The sequence below is a fragment of the Myxine glutinosa genome, unplaced genomic scaffold, assembly GCF_964187855.1.
Source record: "Myxine glutinosa unplaced genomic scaffold, kmMyxGlut1.1 SCAFFOLD_2461, whole genome shotgun sequence".
NCBI lineage: Eukaryota > Metazoa > Chordata > Myxini > Myxiniformes > Myxinidae > Myxine > Myxine glutinosa.
In genome coordinates, this window is record NW_027618555.1 from 1,310 (window position 1) to 24,325 (window position 23,016).

General features: G+C 43.2%; 1 protein-coding gene across 1 annotated transcript in view; it reads left to right on the forward strand.

Annotated features, from left to right (window-relative positions):
• Positions 1 to 219: 219 nt before the first annotated feature.
• LOC144889304 (unconventional myosin-IXAb-like) overlaps positions 220 to 23,016 on the forward strand; it is a gene marked incomplete at its 5' end in the record, with an annotated part of 28,168 nt that continues 5,371 nt past the window's right edge. The window contains 9 exons of the mRNA XM_078769418.1: positions 220 to 331; positions 2,283 to 2,362; positions 3,057 to 3,249; positions 8,631 to 8,759; positions 8,978 to 9,083; positions 9,803 to 9,934; positions 10,048 to 10,171; positions 10,516 to 10,589; positions 19,375 to 19,493. Coding sequence (XP_078625544.1) covers positions 220 to 331; positions 2,283 to 2,362; positions 3,057 to 3,249; positions 8,631 to 8,759; positions 8,978 to 9,083; positions 9,803 to 9,934; positions 10,048 to 10,171; positions 10,516 to 10,589; positions 19,375 to 19,493 — 1,069 coding nt within the window. The remainder of the gene's footprint in view (positions 332 to 2,282; positions 2,363 to 3,056; positions 3,250 to 8,630; positions 8,760 to 8,977; positions 9,084 to 9,802; positions 9,935 to 10,047; positions 10,172 to 10,515; positions 10,590 to 19,374; positions 19,494 to 23,016) is intronic.

Here is a 23,016-nt window from a genome sequence, read left to right on the forward strand (position 1 = left end):
CCGCGTTTAATTCCTTTTTTTGTACAGAAGATTAAATTCATTCAAAAAGAAGCCGAGCAACGCCGGGTGCATTCAGCTAGTATGTATATATATTTTCACTTGACTAAAATGTTTATTTCTTAAGACCTTTTATTTTTGAATAAAACATATTGTGGTATACCCTACTGCACTGTAACCTCCCTGTTCTATGTTTTTTTTTTTAACTGAATGTACCAATAGGTGGTAAAGCATCGTGGACACCTTTTTCGAAGCATGCAGTTCAACATCCCTACGTCATGTGAACATTGTAAAGCCTTCATGTGGATGATGGACAGAGGTTACGTTTGCAAGTGTAAGTCACATAGTAGATTGTAATAATTGTATGATTTGTAGGGCAATTTGAAATCTTCTTAGCTGGTTTTACAATGAGTAAATCTTTATGTTGCTGAAGTGTATGAACTCGTTAACGACCCTTCCTGTGGAGCATCTTTTGATTTATCTTGTTAAACTCAGAGTGCTAAGTGAGGCCAAAAGCATAGCGCTAAGCCACATTTGGTAGTTGTTTTTGCTAATGTGTATCAAATATGCTCACTCTTCACTACTTCCAAGGAAGGTTTTCTGTTGAAAATGGTTTTATCCTATCCTTCCATTGTTCCTCTGTCATTTTAATCGTTGGTTCCTTTTAGAGTTAAGGTATTTTGTGTGCAGGTTGTCATGTAATGGGAAGATGTCAAAGCTCACTCAAGAGCAAATGACACACAGTGGTTGAGAATTATATTAAGAACAAACAAACATGTGTTTTAAAAGTTTGCTTGTTCTTGTGAGATTCTATATCTCTGGCTATTCTGAGAGCTATCTCAGCGCAGGTGAGTCTGGCATTTCAATCAAGCAGATTGGCAAGGACTGCAAGCAGCCATCTCTCTTCAGGACTGGTCTCTCATATCTACTGGCCCTGATGTTAACTTAGCCTGGGAATTCATCCCCAGAAACCTCTCTCTCTCTCTCTCTCTCCCTGTATCATGCACATATTCATCCCATCTCATATTTACCCTCGTCAGAGGAGACGGTATTGCATTTGAGTCGGTTTGTTACTTGGCAAAAAAAAAAAAAAATACAATTTTTGCAAGAATGTTGATCACTCCTGTTTGTGTGTTTGTCTGTCCGCTCACTTATACTTGACTACAGGTCACAATTTTAAGTCGATCTTCACGAAACTTCACCAAATTGTAGAGTTCGTGGTCCGACGAAATCCTATATATTTTGAGGTCAAAAGGTCAACATAGGCCAAAGGTCAACCACTATTTCAAATTTCTAAAATCCTCAATTTTCATCCGATTGACTTGAAATCTGAATAGGATAGGCATATCAGCTTACTGAATTCAACCATCAACTATTTTTGAGATCAGCATGGGCCAAAAGGTCAACATAGGCCAAATTTCTAAAATTGTCAATTTTCATCCAATTAACTTAAACTTTGAAGACGATTTGCATATCAGGTCACTGAATTCTACCACAAATTATTTGTGAGGTCAAAAGGATGCTCTACTAAGTCCCATTCTACTTTGTTCTGTTTTGCCAAGTGTCACTCCATGAGTGATTTTTCATTTGTCTGTCTGTTTGTTTGTCCGCACAGAATAAATATGATTTTCTTTGCAATTGTTGGTCCGATTGACAGGAAATTTTCACCAGAGGTGCACCTCCATCTGTAGAATTTTTTCATGATAATTATGACGTCATAGATCACGTGGTTCGGCCGCCATATTGGAAAAACTGAAAAACATTGCACCTCTATATCTCAAAGTGCTGAATAGAAAAACTTGACATGGCTCGTTATAAAGAACTCTCCATTGGGAATAACATATGTTAATGATGATGTCACGGGTGCCTCCATTATGACGTCATAATTCGACTAGTACAAAACTTAATCCGATCAAGATGAAATTTATTGAGCGTCATATAGGCATAAATTGGGGGAGAAAAAATTATGTCATCGGTCACGTGGTTCGGCCGCCATATTTGTTTTAATACAAAAGCCTTAAAAACCACTGAAAACACATCCTGGTGAGGGTCTGCAATCTCTAATTGCTCTTTCTTGTTAATTAATTGCTATAGATATATAATTGTCATTGATACTTGATTATTCCAAGGCTTCACATTTGCCATGGAATTAAGTTTTGTAGTTTCAGGCGAGGGAAACACTAAGTTTAATTTCAGTGTGTGCTCGGCCTCATGACCTGATGTAACGAATGGTAACAACAGATGAACACTGATTTTTACCCTGCCCTCGTGTTTCTCATCTGCAGTGTGTAAATACACCTGTCATAAAAAGTGCTGCTCATTGGTCATCGTCCATTGTCATGGAAGCTTCATATCCACCAGGAAGGTACGAGCTGGAAGTGTGCCCTGAATCATTTGATTCCTAATCTGAAACGGTGTAGATTGGTTGCTTTGTAGGCCTCACATTGTTTTATTCTGGCAGGAGATTAGTAGGAATGATCTTTTGGTAGAAATTTTGTTAGCATCAACAAGCAGGTTAAAATAATGCAAATCCTGTCCAGCATTCAGCATTGTCGATGGAAGTAAAGATAATATGGCAATCCAAGCATTGTTCATATTGTAGGTTGTCTGTTATGTGGTATGTATGTACCAAAATTGATGACATACTGATTTTACAGCTTATTACCAGATGGCCTTAATAGATTACTGTAATTGAGAATGAACCATAATTGATGGCATGCTGTTTTTACAAGCTTCTTCGCACCTTGAGAAGGTACCAAAACCGATTATGGATTAGTTTTGTGGCTTTTAGTAGTCAGACCCTGCAGTTATGTTCTCCTTGAATTGCTTGTAGATGAAGGCATTGCAACATGTGATAAGTTTAATGACTGAGCTTGCAATTCCTTGGTCTAACTCCTTCATTCTTGTTTGGTAGGCCATTATTTGTTCCTTGTTCTGGTCGCCTGGTCTTTCTGATGAATATGTAGTCACTTGGTGTCGTATCTTAGTTTGTTTCCTCACATTGTACTTCTTTTCAGGTCATTTTTCTTGCATTGTGTGAACCTGATTTTGTCTTCCAGGGTGAGGTGGAGGTAACATCACGCCAGTTTGGTGTGCCTTTGGCAATGCTGGCGGCTGAAGACGGTACTGTGCCCCTCATGGTGGAGAAGCTTTTTAGATATGTTGAGCTGTGTGGTCTCTACACAGAGGGCCTCTACCGCAAGTGTGGCTCAGCCAACAAGGCCCGTGAGCTCCGCGAGGAACTGGATGCAGGTATGTGGTGCTGAGATAAGACAGTGCATTGTTATTGGGAAACTTAACACACAAGGAACCAATTAACTTCAAATAATACCCTCTAAAGGCTGATATGATGGCCGAGATAGAGGTATGCTCACTCACTACTAAGCCATCTAGACTGGGTTTGAATCCAGACCCAGTTAAAACTGTTATCCTGGTGTTTCACAATCAGGGTGATTCACCAATGTGTGTGTCGTCCATTAGATGGATGTTAAGCTGTTGTCCCATTTGCCGGCATTAGCTGGAAGATGTAGTGTGCTTCGCAAAGAGTATGCGAGCTATCGCCGTCACCATGAACAAATTACTAATTCCTGTTGTAACTACTCCTGGGAGAGGGAGTGTGAAAAGCCCAGCATGACCCAGGCCTAAAAACTGATTCGGCAGAACCAACGCTCTGTGACAGAGTATGATGCATCAAATCAGCATATCCTTTAATTGAAATTTCCAAACATCTCTTGCTTTGTACCTGTCCCCTTACCTATCAACACAGTATTTGCATTGTAGACCATTAAACAACACTAATCAAACGGTACATAAGGAAGTATGATCCAAATCCTTCATAGGGAGGATCTTGCATGATGGAGTACACCATTGAAAGGAGCATTTCATCTTGCTGTCCCACCTGTTTCCACTTTTTGTAGTGAAAAAAAACCACTTTTGAGAAAAATTAAGTTCTGCTTCCATTGAATGGAATACATACAGTATAGAAGGGCATCACCTCCTTGGCCATTCCTTAAATCTCGAATTAATGTGATTCCTCTTTATTTAGACTTTTATTATCTTATAAGGGACCATCTATTTATTACATATGCAAATAAAACAGAATTTTGATCTCTCCCCTCTTCTCACCCTCTCAATATGTGCCCATCTCTTCCATCTCATTACTCCTCCTAAACCTTTCCTTCTGTGCCCACAAATCTGACACTCCAGATATGTGACTTGCGATGCTCCTGAAAGTACTCTTTGGGACGCCAAGCTAAGTGCCGGCTGAAGGGGTTTATTTTCATTTTATCTTTCCCTTGACGCCGAGGAGTTCTGGAAATCTCGCAAGATTGTGAAAGAAAACATCTGTCATTATTTACTTTTAACAATGCGTATAAAGCAAGTCGTATAAAGCATCGTGGCCTGGCGAAGCGTGCGGGTGGACGGAGGGCTTCCTCGCGCCGGAGCTTGGAGCCGCGTGTGGACGGTGGACAAGACGACGGACAGATACCACATTTCCCCACACGAGGTTTTGGACAACTGCTGGGCTCTTGGAAGCTGAAGGCCGCATTGGACTTGACGGTAGAGAATCGAAAGGAGGCCGTCTAATCTGCGCGCCTCACGCTTGTTGTGTTTTCGACGCGCGGCGTTCTACACCGCCATTTTGGACCACTTCCCGCATGAGTGGCTACCCCAGTTTCAACAGCCGCCAAGCTCCTGAAAGTACTCTTTGGGAAGCCAAGCTAAGTGCCGGCTGAAGGGGTTTATTTTCATTTTATCTTTCCCTTGACACCACCCCCCCCCCCCCCACCCCCCAGAATTTCCATGTTTTAAACGTTTCCCGGTGTGTACCCTGGATAAGAATAGGTACACCGTATCCCTGCGTGTCGTAAGAGACGACTAAGAGGGTTGGCGTCAGGAAGGGCATCCGGCCATAAAAACATTGCCTCAAAAAAAAAGGGAACCATGAAAATTACAACGACATATGGGCAGGGTACAGCCCGAAGTGGAGATCGGTTTCTGAGGTTTGGGACATGGAATGTAGGGACAATGACAGGGAGATCAGGAGAAGTGGTGGAAGTATTGGTCAGAAGAAGAGTGGACATATGTTGTGTGCAAGAGACGAGATGGAAGGGAAGTGGTGTGAGAATGGTGAAGGGTAGGCAGGGACAGAAATACAAGTTTGTGTGGCAAGGGTGCCCGGAGGGCGTGAATGGTGTTGGTGTCCTGTTTTCTGAGGAGTTTGTAGACAGTGTGGTGAGTGTGACTAGAGTGAGTGATAGGTTGATGATGGTGAAAATGATGATTGGAAAGCTCTTGGTGAACGTCATCTCGGGATATGCTCCGCAGGTTGGTCGAAGCGATGAAGAAAAGGACACGTTCTGGTGTGCGATAGAGAAGCTGATGGAAAACGTGAAAGATGAGGAAGTTGTTGTGGTAGGAGGAGACCTAAATGGACATGTGGGAAGGAGTATGGATGGTTTTGACGGAGTTCATGGGGGTTACGGATATGGTGTGAGAAATGGAGAAGGTGAAAGGATTTTGGAGTTTGCTGATGGAGCTGATTTGTTGATTTGTAATACTCAGTTCCAGAAAGAGGATAATAAGCTTGTTACATACACGTCAGGTGGGTCGACGACAACCGTTGACTACCTGATGGTGCGTAGGCGAGATAGGGGGCACCTCCGGGACACAAAGGTGATCCCGGGGGAGGAGGCTGTTTCACAGCACCACTTGGTTGTCTGCGACGTAAGGGTGAAAGGTGTGAGGAGAGCTCGGCGGGTGAAGTACTAACCGAGAATGAAGGTGTGGAGGTTGAAAGAGGTGACAGTAAGGGAGGCATTAAAAGAGAGGCTGAGTAGGGTCGAGGATGATGTGGTTGAGCTTGAAAGTGGTTGGATGTCAATGAAAGCTTGTCTGTTGGGAGCCGTTGGTGAGGTATGTGGATGGACAAAAGGACCACCGAGGCACTCGGAAACATGGTGGTGGGATGATGAAGTTGGAAAGGGGATTGACGAGAAGAGGAAGAAGTTCAAGGAGTGGCAGAAGGCAAAGGGTACGGGAGCAGAAACAGCAGAGCATGAAAGTTATAAGGCAGCCAGGAAGGCTGCAAAGAAAGAGGTAGCAAAGGCGCAGGAGGCATGTAGGAAAATGTTCGGAGAACGCTTGGATTCGGAAGAGGGTCAGAAAGCAGTATTCAGGATTGCAAAGCAGATAGCGAAAGAGAGGTGTGATGTGATGGGGGTGAGTTGCTTGAAGGATGAAGTGGGACAAATCGTTGTCGACCCAGATGGAATTAAAGGAAGATGGAAAAGATATATGGAAATGCTGTTGAATACAGAGAATGAATGGGATGGCAACATAGAGAGTAACCCTGTTTTAGGACCGGCAGAGAAGATAACTGAGAAGGAAGTTGAGGAAGCGATAAAAGCAATGAAGGGTAGAAAAGCGGGAGGGCCGACGGGAGTTGTGGGAGATATGTTGAAGGCAGCAGGAAGTTGGGGTGTGAAGAGAATGACAGAGATCTGTAATCTGGTGGTGAAAGAAGGCCGCATTCCAGTGGATTGGGAACTGAGTACCCTCATCCCTCTATACAAGGGGAAAGGTGACCCTCTGGAGTGTGGCTCGTACCGAGCGATAAAGTTATTGGAGCATGGAATGAAGGTATTGGAAAGGGTGTTGGAGAGGAGGATAAGGAAGAAAGTGAAGATCGACGAAATGCAGTTTGGATTCATGCCAGGAAGAGGAACGACAGACGCGCTTTTCATTGTGAGGCAGTTGCAGGAGAAGTACATGGAGAAGAGGAAGAAGTTGTTTCTTGGGTTTGTTGATCTGGAGAAAGCATTCGATAGGGTACCACGCAAAGTATTGACATGGGCATTGAGGAAGTTAGGAGTGGAGGAATGGTTGATCAGAGTAGTGATGGCAATGTACAAAAGAGCACGCACAGCTGTAAGGACGAAGGACGGGAACAGTGGTGAATTTGAGGTGAAGGTGGGAGTGCATCAGGGGTCGGTACTAAGTCCATTACTATTTGTAGCTGTGATGGAGGTGCTGGCTCAGAACGTAAAGGAGGGTTTACCGTGGGAGTTGTTGTATGCAGATGATCTGGTGTTGATTGCGGAAAGTATGGATGGACTGAAGGAAAAGATGACCACGTGGAAGGAATGTATGGAGACAAAAGGTCTGAAGGTGAATATCGGAAAGACGAAGGTGATGGCAAGTGGTAAAGCATGTGGTGAGGTGGAAAGAACTGGGAAGTGGCCCTGTGCTGTGTGTAGGAAGGGTGTCGGAGTGAACTCCATTCAATGTACAATGTGCGCCGAGTGGGTTCATCAAAAATGTAGTGGTCTGAGAGGGTCATTAACCAGTGTGGCAGCTACATTCAAATGTAAGGTGTGCACAGAGGGAGCTGCAGATGGAGGAAATGTTGAGTTGGATCTTGGAGATGGCGTGAAGCTGGAAGGTGTGAAAACATTTTGCTACCTCGGAGACATGCTGAATGGAGAAGGTGGATCAGACTCGGCAACGGTTGCTCGAGTGAGATGTGCACGGAAGAAGTTTCGGGAACTGGGTGGCGTGCTGATGATGAGGGGAGTGTCGTTGAAGCTGAAGGGAAAGGTGTATGCTGCATGTGTGAGAAGTGTTATGATTTATGGGAGCGAGACATGGGTAATGAACGTAGAGCAGCAACGAAGGTTGGAAAGGGTGGAAATGCGAATGGTTCGGTGGATGTGTGGAGTATCGTTGAGAGAGAGGAAGACAAATGATGAATTGCGAAAGATGATGGGAATAGAGCCTGTGATTGATGCTGTGAAGAGGAACAGGTTGAGATGGTTTGGTCATGTGTTGAGGAAGGATGAAAGTGACTGGTTGAGAAGAGTGATGGAAATGAATGTAGAAGGAAGCAGAGGACGGGGAAGACCGAAAAAGACTTGGCTAAAGATGGTGGAAGAAGAAATGCGGGCAAGGGGGTTAACAAGGAGAGATGCAGAAAATAGGGCAAAATGGAGAAGATTGTCATGGGGACCGCAAGGCTAACCCCCGCTCTAGCAGGGAAAATGGCCTTTAAAATGCAGGTTGATGCCAAAAATGTTGTACAGATCTATAATTATGCAGTGTCTGCACTGGATGGCCCAAATCCTTGGATAGCCAAATGGTGTGTGAGACCAAAAGGAGCGTCAGCATTGTAGTGGAGATGTGCCTTTCTTGAAAATAACGTACATATTCATCCTTTTAAATCTTTTAGTTAAAGACTGAGTTAAAATGAGTTAAAGACTAGTCAAGGTTTCACTTTTAGCTGTTCAAGTTGAGTTTGATCCTTGATCGCTGCTCTTCTAAAAATTGTCATTTTGGTGCAGTGTCAGGAAGTAGGGCTGTATTTTAGGTGGGGATGTAAAGCTGGTTGTCCTGTCTGTGTATAACTTATTGGATTTAAATATCTTAATGCTTATTGAAAAAAAAGTAGGCCATTTTGTTCTGGTACCGTGGCCAAATTCCCTGCTTGCCTTTAATGTGTGATTCATACTACTTGCGTACTGTGTTGTATATATGGCACAGACTTCGTGGGCTGAATACCCTTTATTTACCTTTACCTTGTGCTACCTTGAGGTCTGCCTTTTAATCGCTAATCTCTTCTATCCATGTGCTACCAGATGTTAATGGGGTGATCCTGGACACGTATCAAGTGCATGTAGTTGCCAGCGTGTTGAAGCAGTGGCTTCGAGACCTTCCTGATCCCCTAATGACATACGAACATTATTATGACTTCCTCCGTGCTGTTGGTAACGTTTCTCCTTGTGAAGACAACAAAAATCACCTACACAATGAAAATATTTAGTTGATTTCTGAGTGAAGGAAGATTAGAACGGATGAACCTAGAGATGGCAAAGAATACATGAAGGTTGAATTGTTCTCTATTTTTAAGGACCAAATATTGCATGATATAAGAACTTCAACATTATTGTAGAGGATCTAGCTATTTTTCTGGTGTTGTGTACAGAGTTGCCAGAGCGCAAGGAACAGTTACGCTGCATCTACTCGATAATCGAGAAGCTTCCGCAAGTACACGTTAACTTGCTGGAGAGACTTGTCTTCCATTTTGTGAGGTAATCTCCCCCTTAGTCTCTGCTCCCACCTTTTCTTTATTTGTGATCATTAAGTCTATTGGAGGTAGTAGATTCATGGAGTGTCTTCTTTAGGGCATTTAACCACTCGTTATATTGATACTGTTCTCCAGATTCCAGGAAATCTGAGCAAAATGTTAGACACTTGCTTGAACAATTATATTACTGTCAGAGGAGGTTGAAGGAGGATGCCCAAACTTGTCCCATTATGTTTCAAACAAAACTGCCCTCATAAATCGGCTAGTGATGAATCAGAAATGTGTTTCGACCGTCTGGTCTCAACTCGACACTTGGTAGAGTCAAAATTGACCCAAACAGGCATTTTCGTTTTTGGGACAATAGGCTTCTTGATCAATTAATCCATTCTGCAGTCATGTGGATGCAAAACAATCCATAGCATCTTGCATAAAAGTAAGCAGGTACCACAGATATTTTGCAAGACATTTAAATTGATTTAAAAAACACTACAATATATTAAAATTGATGGTACATGAACAACATGTGCTATCTCATTGCTGATACCTGTCATACCCTTTGTACCTAAAGAAAGTCTGACAGATCATTCCTTTTAATCAGTATTGTTTATGACTTGTTGAATGCTTTACAAAGCTCGCTGTGCTTGCATGCAATTAGATTGTCTTCCTCCACGATCGAGGAGTATCTTCTCCAAGCCACTACTGATTAATCATTTGCCATTGCAGGGTAGCTCAGCATGAAGAATCAAACCGCATGTCTCCAAATGCTCTCGCCATTGTGTTAGCGCCTTGCGTCCTGCGTTGTCCAGATTCTGCAGATCCTCTCAGTGGGGTCAAGGAAATCACAAAGGCGACAGCGTGAGTTTTGCACATTGATGTACAAGCTCAAAGGAGTGAAAATTGGGAGGGTTTTTTTTTCTTCCTCTTTTAATTCGAGTCAGATATCGATCTTCATGTGTTTGTTTCATCAGTTGTGTGGAGATCATTTTGACCGAACATCTGGAGAAAGTCGTCTCCAGCCTGGCCACACTGGACGAACTCAATAAGGCGGAAGAAGACGCAATTAATCGGCTCTCGTTCCTGCGCCGCAGTTTGGTATGCTCTAAACATGACAAGCATGACATTTTTAAGAGGCAGATAATTAAACAGAACCCACAAGTAATATAGGCATGATTGACCTGCAGTTTGCATCAATTTTACGTTTAAAAGGAAAGCTTTAAATCACAAACGTACTTTTAGCCAGGGATGGCAGCATGGAGGGGGGTTGCAGTAATTGTCACCCCTGCCATTTGCCAGGAGGGACGGGGGTGATGTGGGGGTCAGAAAGTGCCTTATCACATGGATGCCTGAAAAAGTCTGAAAACATTGCTGATCTAACATAGAGTGTAAGAGGTTTCTAAAATGCACCATATCCTTTGCCAATAATTTTGTCCTTGCAGGTCTTGAAGAGGCAGATCTCAAAATTTCCTCAGAAGGATGCGTTGATTCCAATTTCTCCTGAATTTAGTCGATTGTGCCTATCTTAAATAGCTAGATTGCTGCTACAGGTGGCACTGTAAATGTTTCAATCAATTATTGTAGTTGCCAAAAAAATTTTTTCATCATACGTGCTAATGATAGCGTTGTCTGCCGTACTTACGTATGCGATCGTTGCCGAGAATCTATTTGTGCTAGCTTTAAGTTGTTTTCCTTCATAGTATTTTCTTTGAAGTTCTTAAAATGGTGTTTTCATGTGCATCTGCTTTTTGCACTTCATATTCTGCAAAGAAAGTGGCAAAATGTCAGTGTGATCACTATAGATGTTGGCAGTGAGATCACGATAGATTCAACACAACGTTCTTCAAAGAAATCAATTGGAAACACGTTAATTGACTCATGGTTGAAAAGGACTGAATGAAGACGGAGTAAATTTACTTTAAAAAAAAATTTCAACACTCAACAGATAGAGTATATCTAAACTTAGTACATTTAAGTTTTTCACAAGTAATACATAATAACAACAAGAAAAAGTGCAATCAGAGATTGCAAACCCTCGCCAGGATGTATTTTCGGTGTTTTTAAAGGCTTTTGTGTTAAAACAAATATGGCGGCCGAACCACGTAACCGATGACGTCATTATTTTTTTTCAAAACTAATTTATTCCTAGATTATGCTCAAGAAATTTCATCTTGATTGGATGAAGTTTTGCACTTGTCGAATTATGACGTCATAATGGAGGCACCTATGACATCATCATTAACATATTTTATGCCCCGTGGAGAGTTCTTTACAATGAGCCATGTATCAACTTTTTTCTATTCAGCACTTTCCAAGATATAGAGGTGCAAATGTTTTCAATTTTCCAAGATGGCGGCCAAACCACGTGACATATGACGTCATAATTATCATAAAAATTGTACAGGTGGAGTTGCACCTATGGTGAAAATTTTCTGTCAATCGCACCAACGGTTGCAGAGAAAATCATATTTATTCTGTGCAGACAAACAGACAAACAAACAAACAAGAAGGAAGACGTCATGCAGAGCACGATATTTGCAAAATCCACCCCCCTTCCCCACCCACCCACCCCCTCCCCCCACCCTCCCCCCACCCAGAAAAAAGGTTGCAGTTGATCCAGAAAATTGTCCATTTCATCAAGATCAAAATTGACGATCTTGATCAAATCTCAGGTCAATAGGATGAAAAGTGATGATTTTTCGATGAAAATTTATGATTTGCCCTGGAATTTGCCCCTTGCCCTGGAATAGACTGTGCCCAATTTTTAACTCACTTTTAACTTTTAACTTTTTAACTCTTTTAACTTTTAACTCTAACTTTTAACTCTCTCGGTCCAAGGCCTCCACTATGACGTCATAATTCGATAATTCGACAAGTACAAAACTTCATCCAATCAAGATGCAATTTCTTGAGTGCCATGTCGGCATAAACTGGTGGAGAAAAAAAAAAAATTTTGACGTCATCGGTCACGTGATTTGGCCGCCATCTTTGAAAAACTGAAAAACTTTGCACCTCTATACATATCTCTGAAAGTGCTGAATAGAAAAAATTGAGACATGGCTCATTGTAAAGAACTCTCCATGTGGAATAAAATATGTTAATGATGATGTCATAGGTGCCTCCATTATGACGTCATAATTCGACAAGTACAAAACTTCATCCGATCAAGATGAAATTTCTTGAGCATCATCGAGGGATAAATTGGTGGAGAAAAACAATAATTATGACATCGTCGGTCACGTGGTTCGGCCGCCGTATTTGTTTTAATACAAAAGCCTTAAAAACCACTGAAACACGTCCTGGTGAGGGTCTGCAATCCATGATTGCTCTTTCTCGTTTTAAATGCGATAAGACACCAAATGTATCTTGGTAGCGAATGATGCTACATGACAAGTGTACAGCTGCCAGAGAGCTGCACACAATGCGCTAGGATAGTGACAGCGCTGTGCAGTACACGAACAATAATTATAATGAATAATTAATCGGTAACGTGTTTAATTAAAATCATCTCACCGAACGTGCACATTCTCACTTTTTGACACCTTTTGGTGTGCAACAGCTGACAAGTTTACTTCCAGTGTATAGTCAGGTTCAGTATGTCCAGATTTAAAGTTTCGTTGGATTTTTTGGGGGATTTGGAAAACTATATATTTTTGGAAACTATATTGTATAGTCAGTCAGAAAACCAATGTTGCTATTTGCACAGACTCCTGTATGGCGGCCATCTTGGATTTTCAAAATTGCCGCCGTAGAACTAATTTTTCTCAATATCTCAGCTTCTAAATAACATAGAGCTTTGATTCTAACGGCTAAACATACATTTTCAAGGGCCCCGAATCCAATGGTAACAAGTTCGATAAGCGAGACATGACCATAGAGCTCCTATGTGGCGGCCATCTTGGATTTTTCAAACTGGCCGCCATAAAATTGATGTTTCTCAGGATCTCATCTTCTAAATAGAGCTTCTAAATTCATCTCTAATAATGCCAATGCTAGACAGAGATTCTTCATGGTTACACCAGAATTATCACGCCTGTCAAAAGACTTCAAGAGTCAGTTTGGCCTGGAAGGTGACAAGATCACAGAACATCATGACCTTGGTCCAAGTGCAGTCAAGAGGGAGCATGAAGCAATCAACAAGATCAAGGCTGCGATACTGAGTCACGGGAATCCATTTGACACTGAAGGTGACAAGCTGCACAATGTGATAACGAATGCTTACATCCCAGACGAGTATGTACCACAGATCTTGAACATTGATGTCACTGGTCAGAAGTTGTATGAAGACTACGTGTCGGAGCGTATCAATGGAGATGTTAGCCTCTGGGCACCAGTCAAGAAGGAGAACAACAAGATGTTCACGTCTGGGAACAAGAGAACCACAGTGAAACTCAGAGACAGGACTGTGGATCTGAAGGAGACTAAGGAACTGTACGGAAGGCTCATGGTCCTTGCCAAGTCAAACAGAGACGTCAACCAGAAATATGCCATCGGAAATTACGAGTTCATTGTGACACCAAGAGCACTGTTCGCTCCAGATGGGACAATTCTTCCATGCACTGACAAGTCGAAGTTAATTCATCGCCTCGACAAGTTAGCAAGAGCAGAAATTCACCCCGAAGATCAGCAGCAGACACCAGCTGCAAGTGTTCTACAAGAAGATCCAATGGACACAAGAACTATGGCATCCACATCTAGTAAACCTACAAATCGGAAGATTGCACTGGTGGATGGGATGGTACTTGTGCATAAGCTGACAAAGAAACCAGCCACTGTAGTGAAAGTCAACGATCTGGGTGAATGCTTCAATGACAGACTCATGTCTCTAACAAAAGATTGTGATGAGATCATACTGGTCTTTGACACGTACAAAAACGATTCTCTGAAGAGTGCTACCAGGGCTAAAAGAAGGCAAGGAAAGGATGCAGTACAGTATCAAGTCAGAGATGACACCAACATCAAACACATCCCAATGAGCAGATTCCTTTCTCATGACAAAACAAAGGCTGATCTGACTGACTATCTGGCAGCGAAAGCTCTAGAATACAACAGTCACTCATCCAAGTTGATCATCACGTCTGCTTCAGGGCGTACTAGGAGCAACAGTGACCTGCTCTTCGAGGACAACAACCATGAAGAAGCTGACACCCTGTTGATCCACCAGGCCGTGCTGGCATCCCAGCGAAACCCACAAGATGCGCAGTTGGTGTTCTTCTCTCCCGACACAGATGTCCTAGTACTAGTCATAGCAAACTATGACCTACTGCTGAGGAATACATCCATTTCCATGGCCTCTGGAATACTTCAAATAGAGCCACTGTGGACAGCTCTAGGGGTCGAAAGAGCAAAGGTGTTGCCAGCCTTTCATGCTTTCACAGGGGCAGACAACACTGGGAGGTTCTCTCGAATAGGCAAAGCAACCTGGCTGCATGTCTACCTCAAAGCAAGTGAAGATGTCATAGACACCGTGCGAATGCTTTTAGATGCAACTGAAGTGACGGAGGACATGTTGTCCACACTAGCTAACTTTGTATGCGCTGCTTACTCTCCAAATGGCATCCACATCGACAGCATCCCCGAACTACGATGGTATCTCTTTTGCAAACACATGGCAGAAAGTGACAGGCTTCCTCCTACTCTTGGAGCTCTCAAGCAGCACATCCTTGGAGTCCATATCCAAGCCAGAGTGTGGGGTCAGGCAAGCATTGCTCAACAGGATCCTCAGCTGAATCCCCTGCAAAACGGCTTTTACAAAGACACGGATGGACAAGTGAAACCAACCACAACTGAGGAGCCTCCAGCCCCCAAGGCCATCATTCAAATGGTTAGATGTCAGTGCAAAACAGACTGTTCTTCATCTAGATGTTCCTGCAGAACAAACAACTTGGCTTGTACAGACCTTTGTCAGTGTGACATCCAATGCCAAAATGATGAGGACTCTCAAGATGTGATGAACGAAAGCGATGATGATGAGGATGATGATGACTTTACTCAATGATGAATCAAAGCTCTGTGCTCTTTAGAAGGTGAGTTACATCAGTTTTACGGCGGCCAGTTTGAAAAATCCAAGATGGCCGCCACATAGGAGCTCTATGGTCATGTCTAGCTTATCGAACTTGTTACCATTGGATTCGGGGCCCTTGAAAATGTATGTTTAGCCGTTAGAATCAAAGCTCTATGTTATTTAGAAGCTGAGATATTGAGTTCTATTAGTTCTATGGCGGCAATTTTGAAAATCCAAGATGGCCGCCATACAGGAGTCTGTGCAAATAGCAACATTGGTTTTCTGACTGACTATACAATATAGTTTCCAAAAATATATAGTTTTCCAAATCCCCCAAAAATTCCAACGAAATTACAAAGTGAACCTGACTAGTAGGTACTTCCGTTTGGATCGTGAGCATCATGATGTATGTGTAATTCCTATGATACTCTTTATTTAGATTTGATACCTCTTTCTTCTTCAATTTGCTGCTAAATCGATAAAGGGAAGGATAAAGTGGTTTATTTTTTGCCGTGAAATTAATTCTTCCCCCCCTTGCTCTTTTACCGCTCCAGCGTTCCTACTTATACCCATTGATCATTTTTACCTCCGCCGTCGAAGGTGGATGGAGGTTATGCTTTCACCCCTGTCTGTCCGTTTGTTTGTTTGTGAACAAGATATCTCAAAAGTTATGGACAGATTCGGACGAAATTTGGCAGAGAGGTATCATATGTGACAAGGACGAAATGATTAGATTTTGATGAAGATCCAGATTCGTATCCGGCTGGTAGAATTTTAAAAGTGATTCTTCACCATTGGGAGATGGGGCCAAAAACGATACATAGTGGGATATCTCAAAAAGTTACAGATGGATTTGGACGAAACTTGGTGGACAAGTTGTGTGTGTGACAAGGAAGACTAGATTCAATTTTGGTGAAGATTCGGATCCGGATGCGGCTAGTAGAATTTTTTCAGTGATTCTTCACCATTGAGTGATGTGGCCAACCAGGCGGAGGTATGCTCTCTACTGAGTGCCATTCTAGTTAATATTGTTTTTTGCTGAACAAGTGTACATATTACTAAAATTAACGCTGGGTTGTTAGCAGTAAACAAAATGTTTCGGGAATCAAAAAAAATTGCAAATATTAACTGTATTGTAACATATTGTTACAGATCGCGGTTAGATGTTATAGACCGAGCGGTGGTGTAAGACCGCGACCTAACAAAACTCACCCGATTCACCCAGACTTTGGCCGTATCGCACCCCAGCTGCTCAATGAGGGAAAAGACGAAAACGACGCAATGCAAAGAGGAAAACGAAGACAAAAAGGTTGGAAATACTACTAAATTTATTTACTATTTACACACATAAGCAAAAAGAAAGCAGGCACGTTTATTTACAAGCACATGAGACGCAGGTGACACAGTGAAAATGATTAGCTTATGCAGACTTGACTTAACTACCCAGGACAGAACAAACAAAGACACTGACTCACGCGGGGAATGCCAGGAATGGCAGAAGGTGGACGGCTGGAGGTGCACGCTTGGTGGAGCCAACACGGAGCTTGGTGGAGCCAACACGGAGCTTGGTGGAGCCAACACGGAGCTTGGTGGAGCCTTGGTGTGACGGGTTCTCTCTTCTCTGTAAAAGCTCAACCGTCTTGTCTCTGGTAGAAGCTCAACTCTTCCAGTCTCTTGTAAAAGCGAATCTCTCTGACTCCTCTCCACGGCTTGGGCTCCCTTGTGTCTGCCGGTAAAAACTCATCTCTTTTGGCCACACCCCTGCCTTGGGTTATATAGGCCCCCGCCCCTCAACCTTTGCGAACCTCCCCGACCGCTCTTCCTCCGCCCTCTGTAGCCAAACCCCTGGCTCATGGTTGGTCGAGCGGGGCTGGTTCACTCCTCCCCCTCTGACGAGGTGGAGACACGCCTTTCTTCCCCAACCCTGCCTCGTGGCCAATGGCGGCAATTGGATCGGAGGTAATTGGTGATGGGAATGGAAGGGAATCTATCTCTTTCACTGGTGCAATGGAGTACTTCAATTAATGGGAGACACAGCCTTACCCTAAAACACAGAATAAGAGATAACTATCAACAGGTATATTCTATTACTTGGCTGACGTGTATGCTTGTGGACTATGGGACGCCCTTTTGGTCTTTACACAGCTCCGGAGGCAGGAGGCACAGAATAAACAATAATCACAATAATAAAGCACACAATAAAAAAAAATATACAGTCCTCATATCCGCAACAATATTATCCAAGCTATGTTTTTTTAACTACCATTAGCGAAGCAACGGGTTCAATGCTAAGACCATGTATTTACTTGCATGCACAAGGATTGATCATTCACACATCATTTCTATTGTTACCAGGAAATACATTGCCTTCAGAAAGTATTCACACCCTTTTACTTTTCTCACATTTTGTTGTGTTACAGCTTGAATTTAAAATTGATTAAATTGAGACTTTTGTCACTGATCGACACATAATACCTCATAATTAAATTGATGTATGTGGGAAAATTACATGCCCAGACCAGGAATCAAACCCAGGTCCTCTGGCAAACCATACAAGTGCTCTGTCATCTGAGCTATCTGGGGGACCCTGACCAAGCATGCAATTTTGCCACATATATGATTGCCACTCTCTTTCGGTCAATGCTTCCGGGGCACTTGCTGCCAACCTTAGGAGCACCAACGGCCTGAACATGAGAGGGTCTTCCTCCAATGGGGGGGACAAATCCATGTCCTCTATTATAAACACCACCGGGGGCATAGTGATTGACTCTTATTAACTATTATAAACACCAGTAGGGGCGTAGTGATTGACCATTATAAACTATTACAAGTCAGACGACGACGGTTCACGAGCGAGCGGTATTCAATGACAAAGGACGGACTGTAACCGAAACAGGCCCGGACAGGCCAGGCCCGGAAATGTCAAAATGAAGGTTACTGACCTTGAAATGAGATAGAAAATAATGTATAATCAGTTATGAGGTTAGTTAACTACACAATACCGAAAATTCGGTGAAAAATGAAATGAAAATAATAAATAATAATAAATAAATAAATAAATAAAATGAAAAATAAAATAAAATAAAAATCGAGCTCCGTTGGTGCTAGACACATGACATTGGCCGAACCAAATATCGAAACCCCTGTCAGATTCCACCAAACCCCTCAGAGAAGATGTAGCTTGAACTCGATTACACCCTAAAAAGACATCTTTTTCAGGCGTGGCTCCGCCCACAATGGACGCAATACGCCCACTCTAGGCAGGACACAACTAGATCATGATATCAACCTCCCATCCAAGTTTCATCAAGATCGGATGATATCATCGGGTAGTTATGCTGCGGACAGACCGACACACAGAGACAGACAGACGCACGCACATGACGAATAAAGTGGTCACTTGATAACTCGTGAACCAACAAACACCACTGGGGACGTAGTTTGACTATTCGAAAATATTATGAACATCACTGGGGGCCTAGTGAAACACCACTGGGCCCAAACAACCAACAAATGAAGAGATGGTGACTGAAAATAATTACATAGACCTCGTTTTTTTCATGTGGTTGACAAACTTTGGTACATCATGGGTGATGAAGGTTGTGGTCAAGTTTCATTGGAATTGCTTATGTAGTTTCTGAGGAGGAAGCAAATACCTATTTTGGGGGAGCAACGCTTCCCCTCCCTCCTCCTGTAGATCCAGTTGTGGAGGGGAGGGAAGTATTTTTTTTTGTTTGATTGTTTAAAGTCATGGTGATTACGTTAGTATGATTCTACATGCTGCTGTCTTCTAGCAACCATTGAAATTTGTTTAAAGTACCATGATACTGTTTAAAATAACTTTAGTCGGTATAGTATACTGCTTTATTCTACCAGGTGAGCACCTATGGGTATTGCCCCTATTTTTAAAATACAGTATGTACTTTATCAAGGTAGGTTAGAAAAATGAAGTATAGCTGCCCACCACCTCAAATAGCAGCCTGGCAGCCAAGGCTCTGGCTGAAGCTTTGACCAACAAGTGGTCTTTATCCAGACTGTGCAGGCATCATGTACCAGGTGCTAAATACTATTTCAAGGTGAGGGTGGGGACATCACATTACTGCAAATATCAAATGTCATGAGGTCTCACCAGCTGCATGCCAACATTTGATCTCACCATCACTTAAGGACATCCTCCCAGAATTTTTCACAAGTGTTTCAAAGCTAATTACTGATGAAGCAAAGTTGCCTTCTGATTAATTTTTCACTTTCAAAGTTTAAAAAAAATATGTTTATTTGTTTGCTTGTCCAACACCAGGGAGGAACTCACTTTGCGGATGGTGATGCTGGAGCCCCTGGTGTCTGATGATGAAGGTGGTTCTGTAGGAAACACGGATAGCTCTGAGAGCCTCCTCGACGAATGCACCTCAATTCTGAGTAGGTTATGTCTCTTACACCCACCTCCCCTTTGCTGTAGTATGTTTAGTAGGTAGGTAATGTTGTTGTACTGATTTCATTTGGTGAATGGAAATGTAGAAGTTGGATGTTAAACCTGAAAATATTACTTCCTTGGGATTGTCAGGCATGTACTACTTGTCAATGTTTGCAGCTGTAGAAGAACCCGGGTAGGGTTTGAAACAGCAACGGGCTTACCTTGTGTAGCTTTTTTTTCTTCGTTGCTTCATGTAGCTTTCTCTGGATGGAACAGCATGTGTTAATTTATGGAAATCCAAGCCACCTGGGATAATAGCCACGTGAGCTGGACCATTAGGTCCACCCAGGTGTTGCTGCAATGTGATGTTGGGCCGACTCCCCTCCCCCTACTGCAAGAAGATGGGGTGGGGTACTTCCTCTCTGCCTCTCTCTCTCTCTCTCTCTCTCTCTCTCTCTCTCTGTCTCTGTCTCTCAACACTGGCACCTATATCAGGCCTGGCCCAAACAACAGCCTGGGCATCGATAGGGCGAAGCCATTTGAGGAGATGGATTACCGGTGCCGCAGGATCAATATCACTGGCCCAGCACCACCGCTGCCGAAGATGGCCGAGCACCTTCGAGATTTGCTCTGCAATGGTTCCTGGCATAATGCGCCAAGACTTCGTGAGACCTACACCCATCATTAGGACGTAGTCTGTGCTCCGACACATCCTTATTTGATATCTCGGATTGTGCGGCTTGCAAAGGAAGTGAGGTACCAAACCACCATCGGGCTTGTAGTAGAGCGGATCGGGGGAAGAATCGTTCACTTTTTGATAAAAGCATCAAACTTGGTACATATCATCACTTGGCCATTACAAGAAAAAATAGATCTAGTGCCATCCCAGTTTTGGCCTATGACAAAGTAGGGCTGGGACAATATGTCTAATACTAAAATACTATATAACTCAACAACCAAGAGGCCTAGAATCTTAATTCTGGTGCCTATATATAGGTTTTTGGGGTCATAGAATTCAAAGAAGGCAATTATGAGTTTGTGTGATCACGTCTTGTACCACTTTTGGAACATAAGTGCCCTTTTCCAGTTTACAGAGACACAACATTTGGTGGTCTTTGTATTGCTTTTTGTATTGATGAAATATAAGATACATGTACCATAAATTAAACTTATAGTGCTATTAAAAAAATAACAGTCAAAACGAATACGAATACGAAGCCGAGTTACTTATTGTTGTAGATACCAATGTGCCATGAGTCAGTTAGGTTTACCATCAAATGTGAAATGCCAGATATCACATGAACTAATCATGGGAAGAACCCCCACATTCGCACAAAGCTGTACACGGCAGGGCTGCTTTTGTGCATTTGCAGTTTGTTCGACAGCCATTGGTACAACCGCATCGAATAAGTTCTCTGCAAACTCTGCTGGCTTCAGGAAGACTGCTCCAAAGAACATCCCAGTTTCCATCACTACTACGAGTCCATCCCCATCCGTCCGGTTGTGGAGGCGTAACCTTTGCTTCAAGCACCTGACTCCAGATGTGACCGGCCTGGTATACTGCTCGTCTAGTGTGCCTAAGTAGAGCACCCTTGGTCGGTGGAATGTTGCTCACGTCTTTGCCTTTCCGTGTGAATAGGTCGATCCTGAGCTCATCAACATGGTGTTTAGAACTTGTTCGGTCATAAAAAAAGTACGACGAATCTCTCCAGAACATCAATAATAGCATCAACATCTGACATTTTGTGGTTGTTCCATCAGCTTCATTAACTCCATTGTAACCTCAGGGCACATGCTCCATGTATCCCAAGCAGTCTTCTTTCCTCTGCCAGCAAAGCAAGAGGTCGTATCGCACCCAGTAATGGCATGAAACATTGGAAGAGCAATGGACTTCTCAGGACCAATTGCAGCTGAGATATCATGAGCTGGTACCATGCACATATGCTTGCCTGTGCCGAACGCCACCCATAGAGCATCCAGTGTCACTTGTAGCTTTTTATATACATACACTGCCAGAACAACTACATCACTGTCCACAGTACGGATGAGAAGAGTGTTGTGTTGTTTGGCTACATCAGCAACATGAAGCATCGCACGGCTGTCTGCTTCCTCGTGTGCACAAGGGGCTAAACCTCCCGTGTTTCTTGGCTGGCGACAAACAACATCCTCATTCAGCGTACTGATTACTAGTAAGCATATTATGAAATATTTAGTCTGTCAGTGCAGTGTTTTTTTTGTATATTATGGTTCTATACATTTCTTGGTAATTAATCGATACATTCGTGCTATAAGGCTAACCCCCGCTCTAGCGGGGAAAATGGCCTTCTTTTTTTTTTTCTTTTTTTTTTTTTGTATGCTGAATCGAGGCTCGTGAAAGAGCTAACATTTATTTCACAAACAAATCAACCAGACAAACAAAATATACAAAAAGAGGGCACGGAAGACAAGATGGGGAGAGAAGGGGAAGCACACAACCACAACATTTGAGAGCAGGGAGAAGTGTGGGAGGGAGAGGGCTTGGGGGGGAGGAGGCAGGGGGAGGGGGGGGGAGAGGTATAAAACACAAGGGGACCGAAATTAGCGGGGGTAGAAAAGATCAAGGTTTTGGATGGGGGAGGATAAGAGATGGTGGTGAACAGCTGTTTTAAAGACCTGGAGGGTGGAGTGGGATTGAAGAGAGTGAGGGAGTTTGTTCCAGAGGCGGGAGAAAAGAGGAATGAAGGAGTGAAGGTGAGCAGAAAGTCTTGATTTTGGCAGTTTAACCACAAGAGGGTTGCAGGCAGATCTTGTGCGACCTGTAGGAATATTTGGGGGACAGAGCCCAGAGAGAGCTGGGGGGGGGCAAGGCCAGAGAGGAATCGGTAGAAGACGGAAAGACCACCAACCTGCCTGCGGTGAGTGAGTGAAAGGCCCTTGGAGTTAGCTTCATCGCGGGAGATTCCAATGATTCTGAACGCTTTGGTTTCAACAGCGTGATGACGAGCTAGGTGTGAGGCAGGAGCACCAGACCAGAGGGGAGAGCAGTATTCCATAGAGCTGCGGATGAAAGCCTTGTATGTGGTGAGGAGCTCAGGTGTGCCAAGGAAGGACTTCGCACGACGGAGGATGCCCAGTCGGCGACTGGCTTTGGAGGCCAGATTTGAAATGTGGTTTTCCCAGGAAAGATCATGGCAAATAGTGAGACCCAAAAGCTTGAGTGACAGAACTTCTTGGAGAGGATTATTCAGAAAGTGGATGGGAGGGTTGTCCAGTCGGTCTTTTCGGAGAGACATCGTAAGAGTGTGAGATTTATCAGGATTGAAAGACATGTTCCATTTGTTTGCCCTGTCTGTGATTTTGTCCAGGTCTGCAGAGAGTGAGGAGGCTGCAGACTGCCGATCTGAGGGATGAGGAATGGAGCGACAGAGAGTAGAGTCGTCAGCAAAGAGATAGAGAGGATTTTCAAGAGAGTCAGAGAGATCATTGATGAAGACCAGAAAAAGCACAGGGCCCAGAACACGACCTTGGGGAACTCCAGCCTGAACAGGA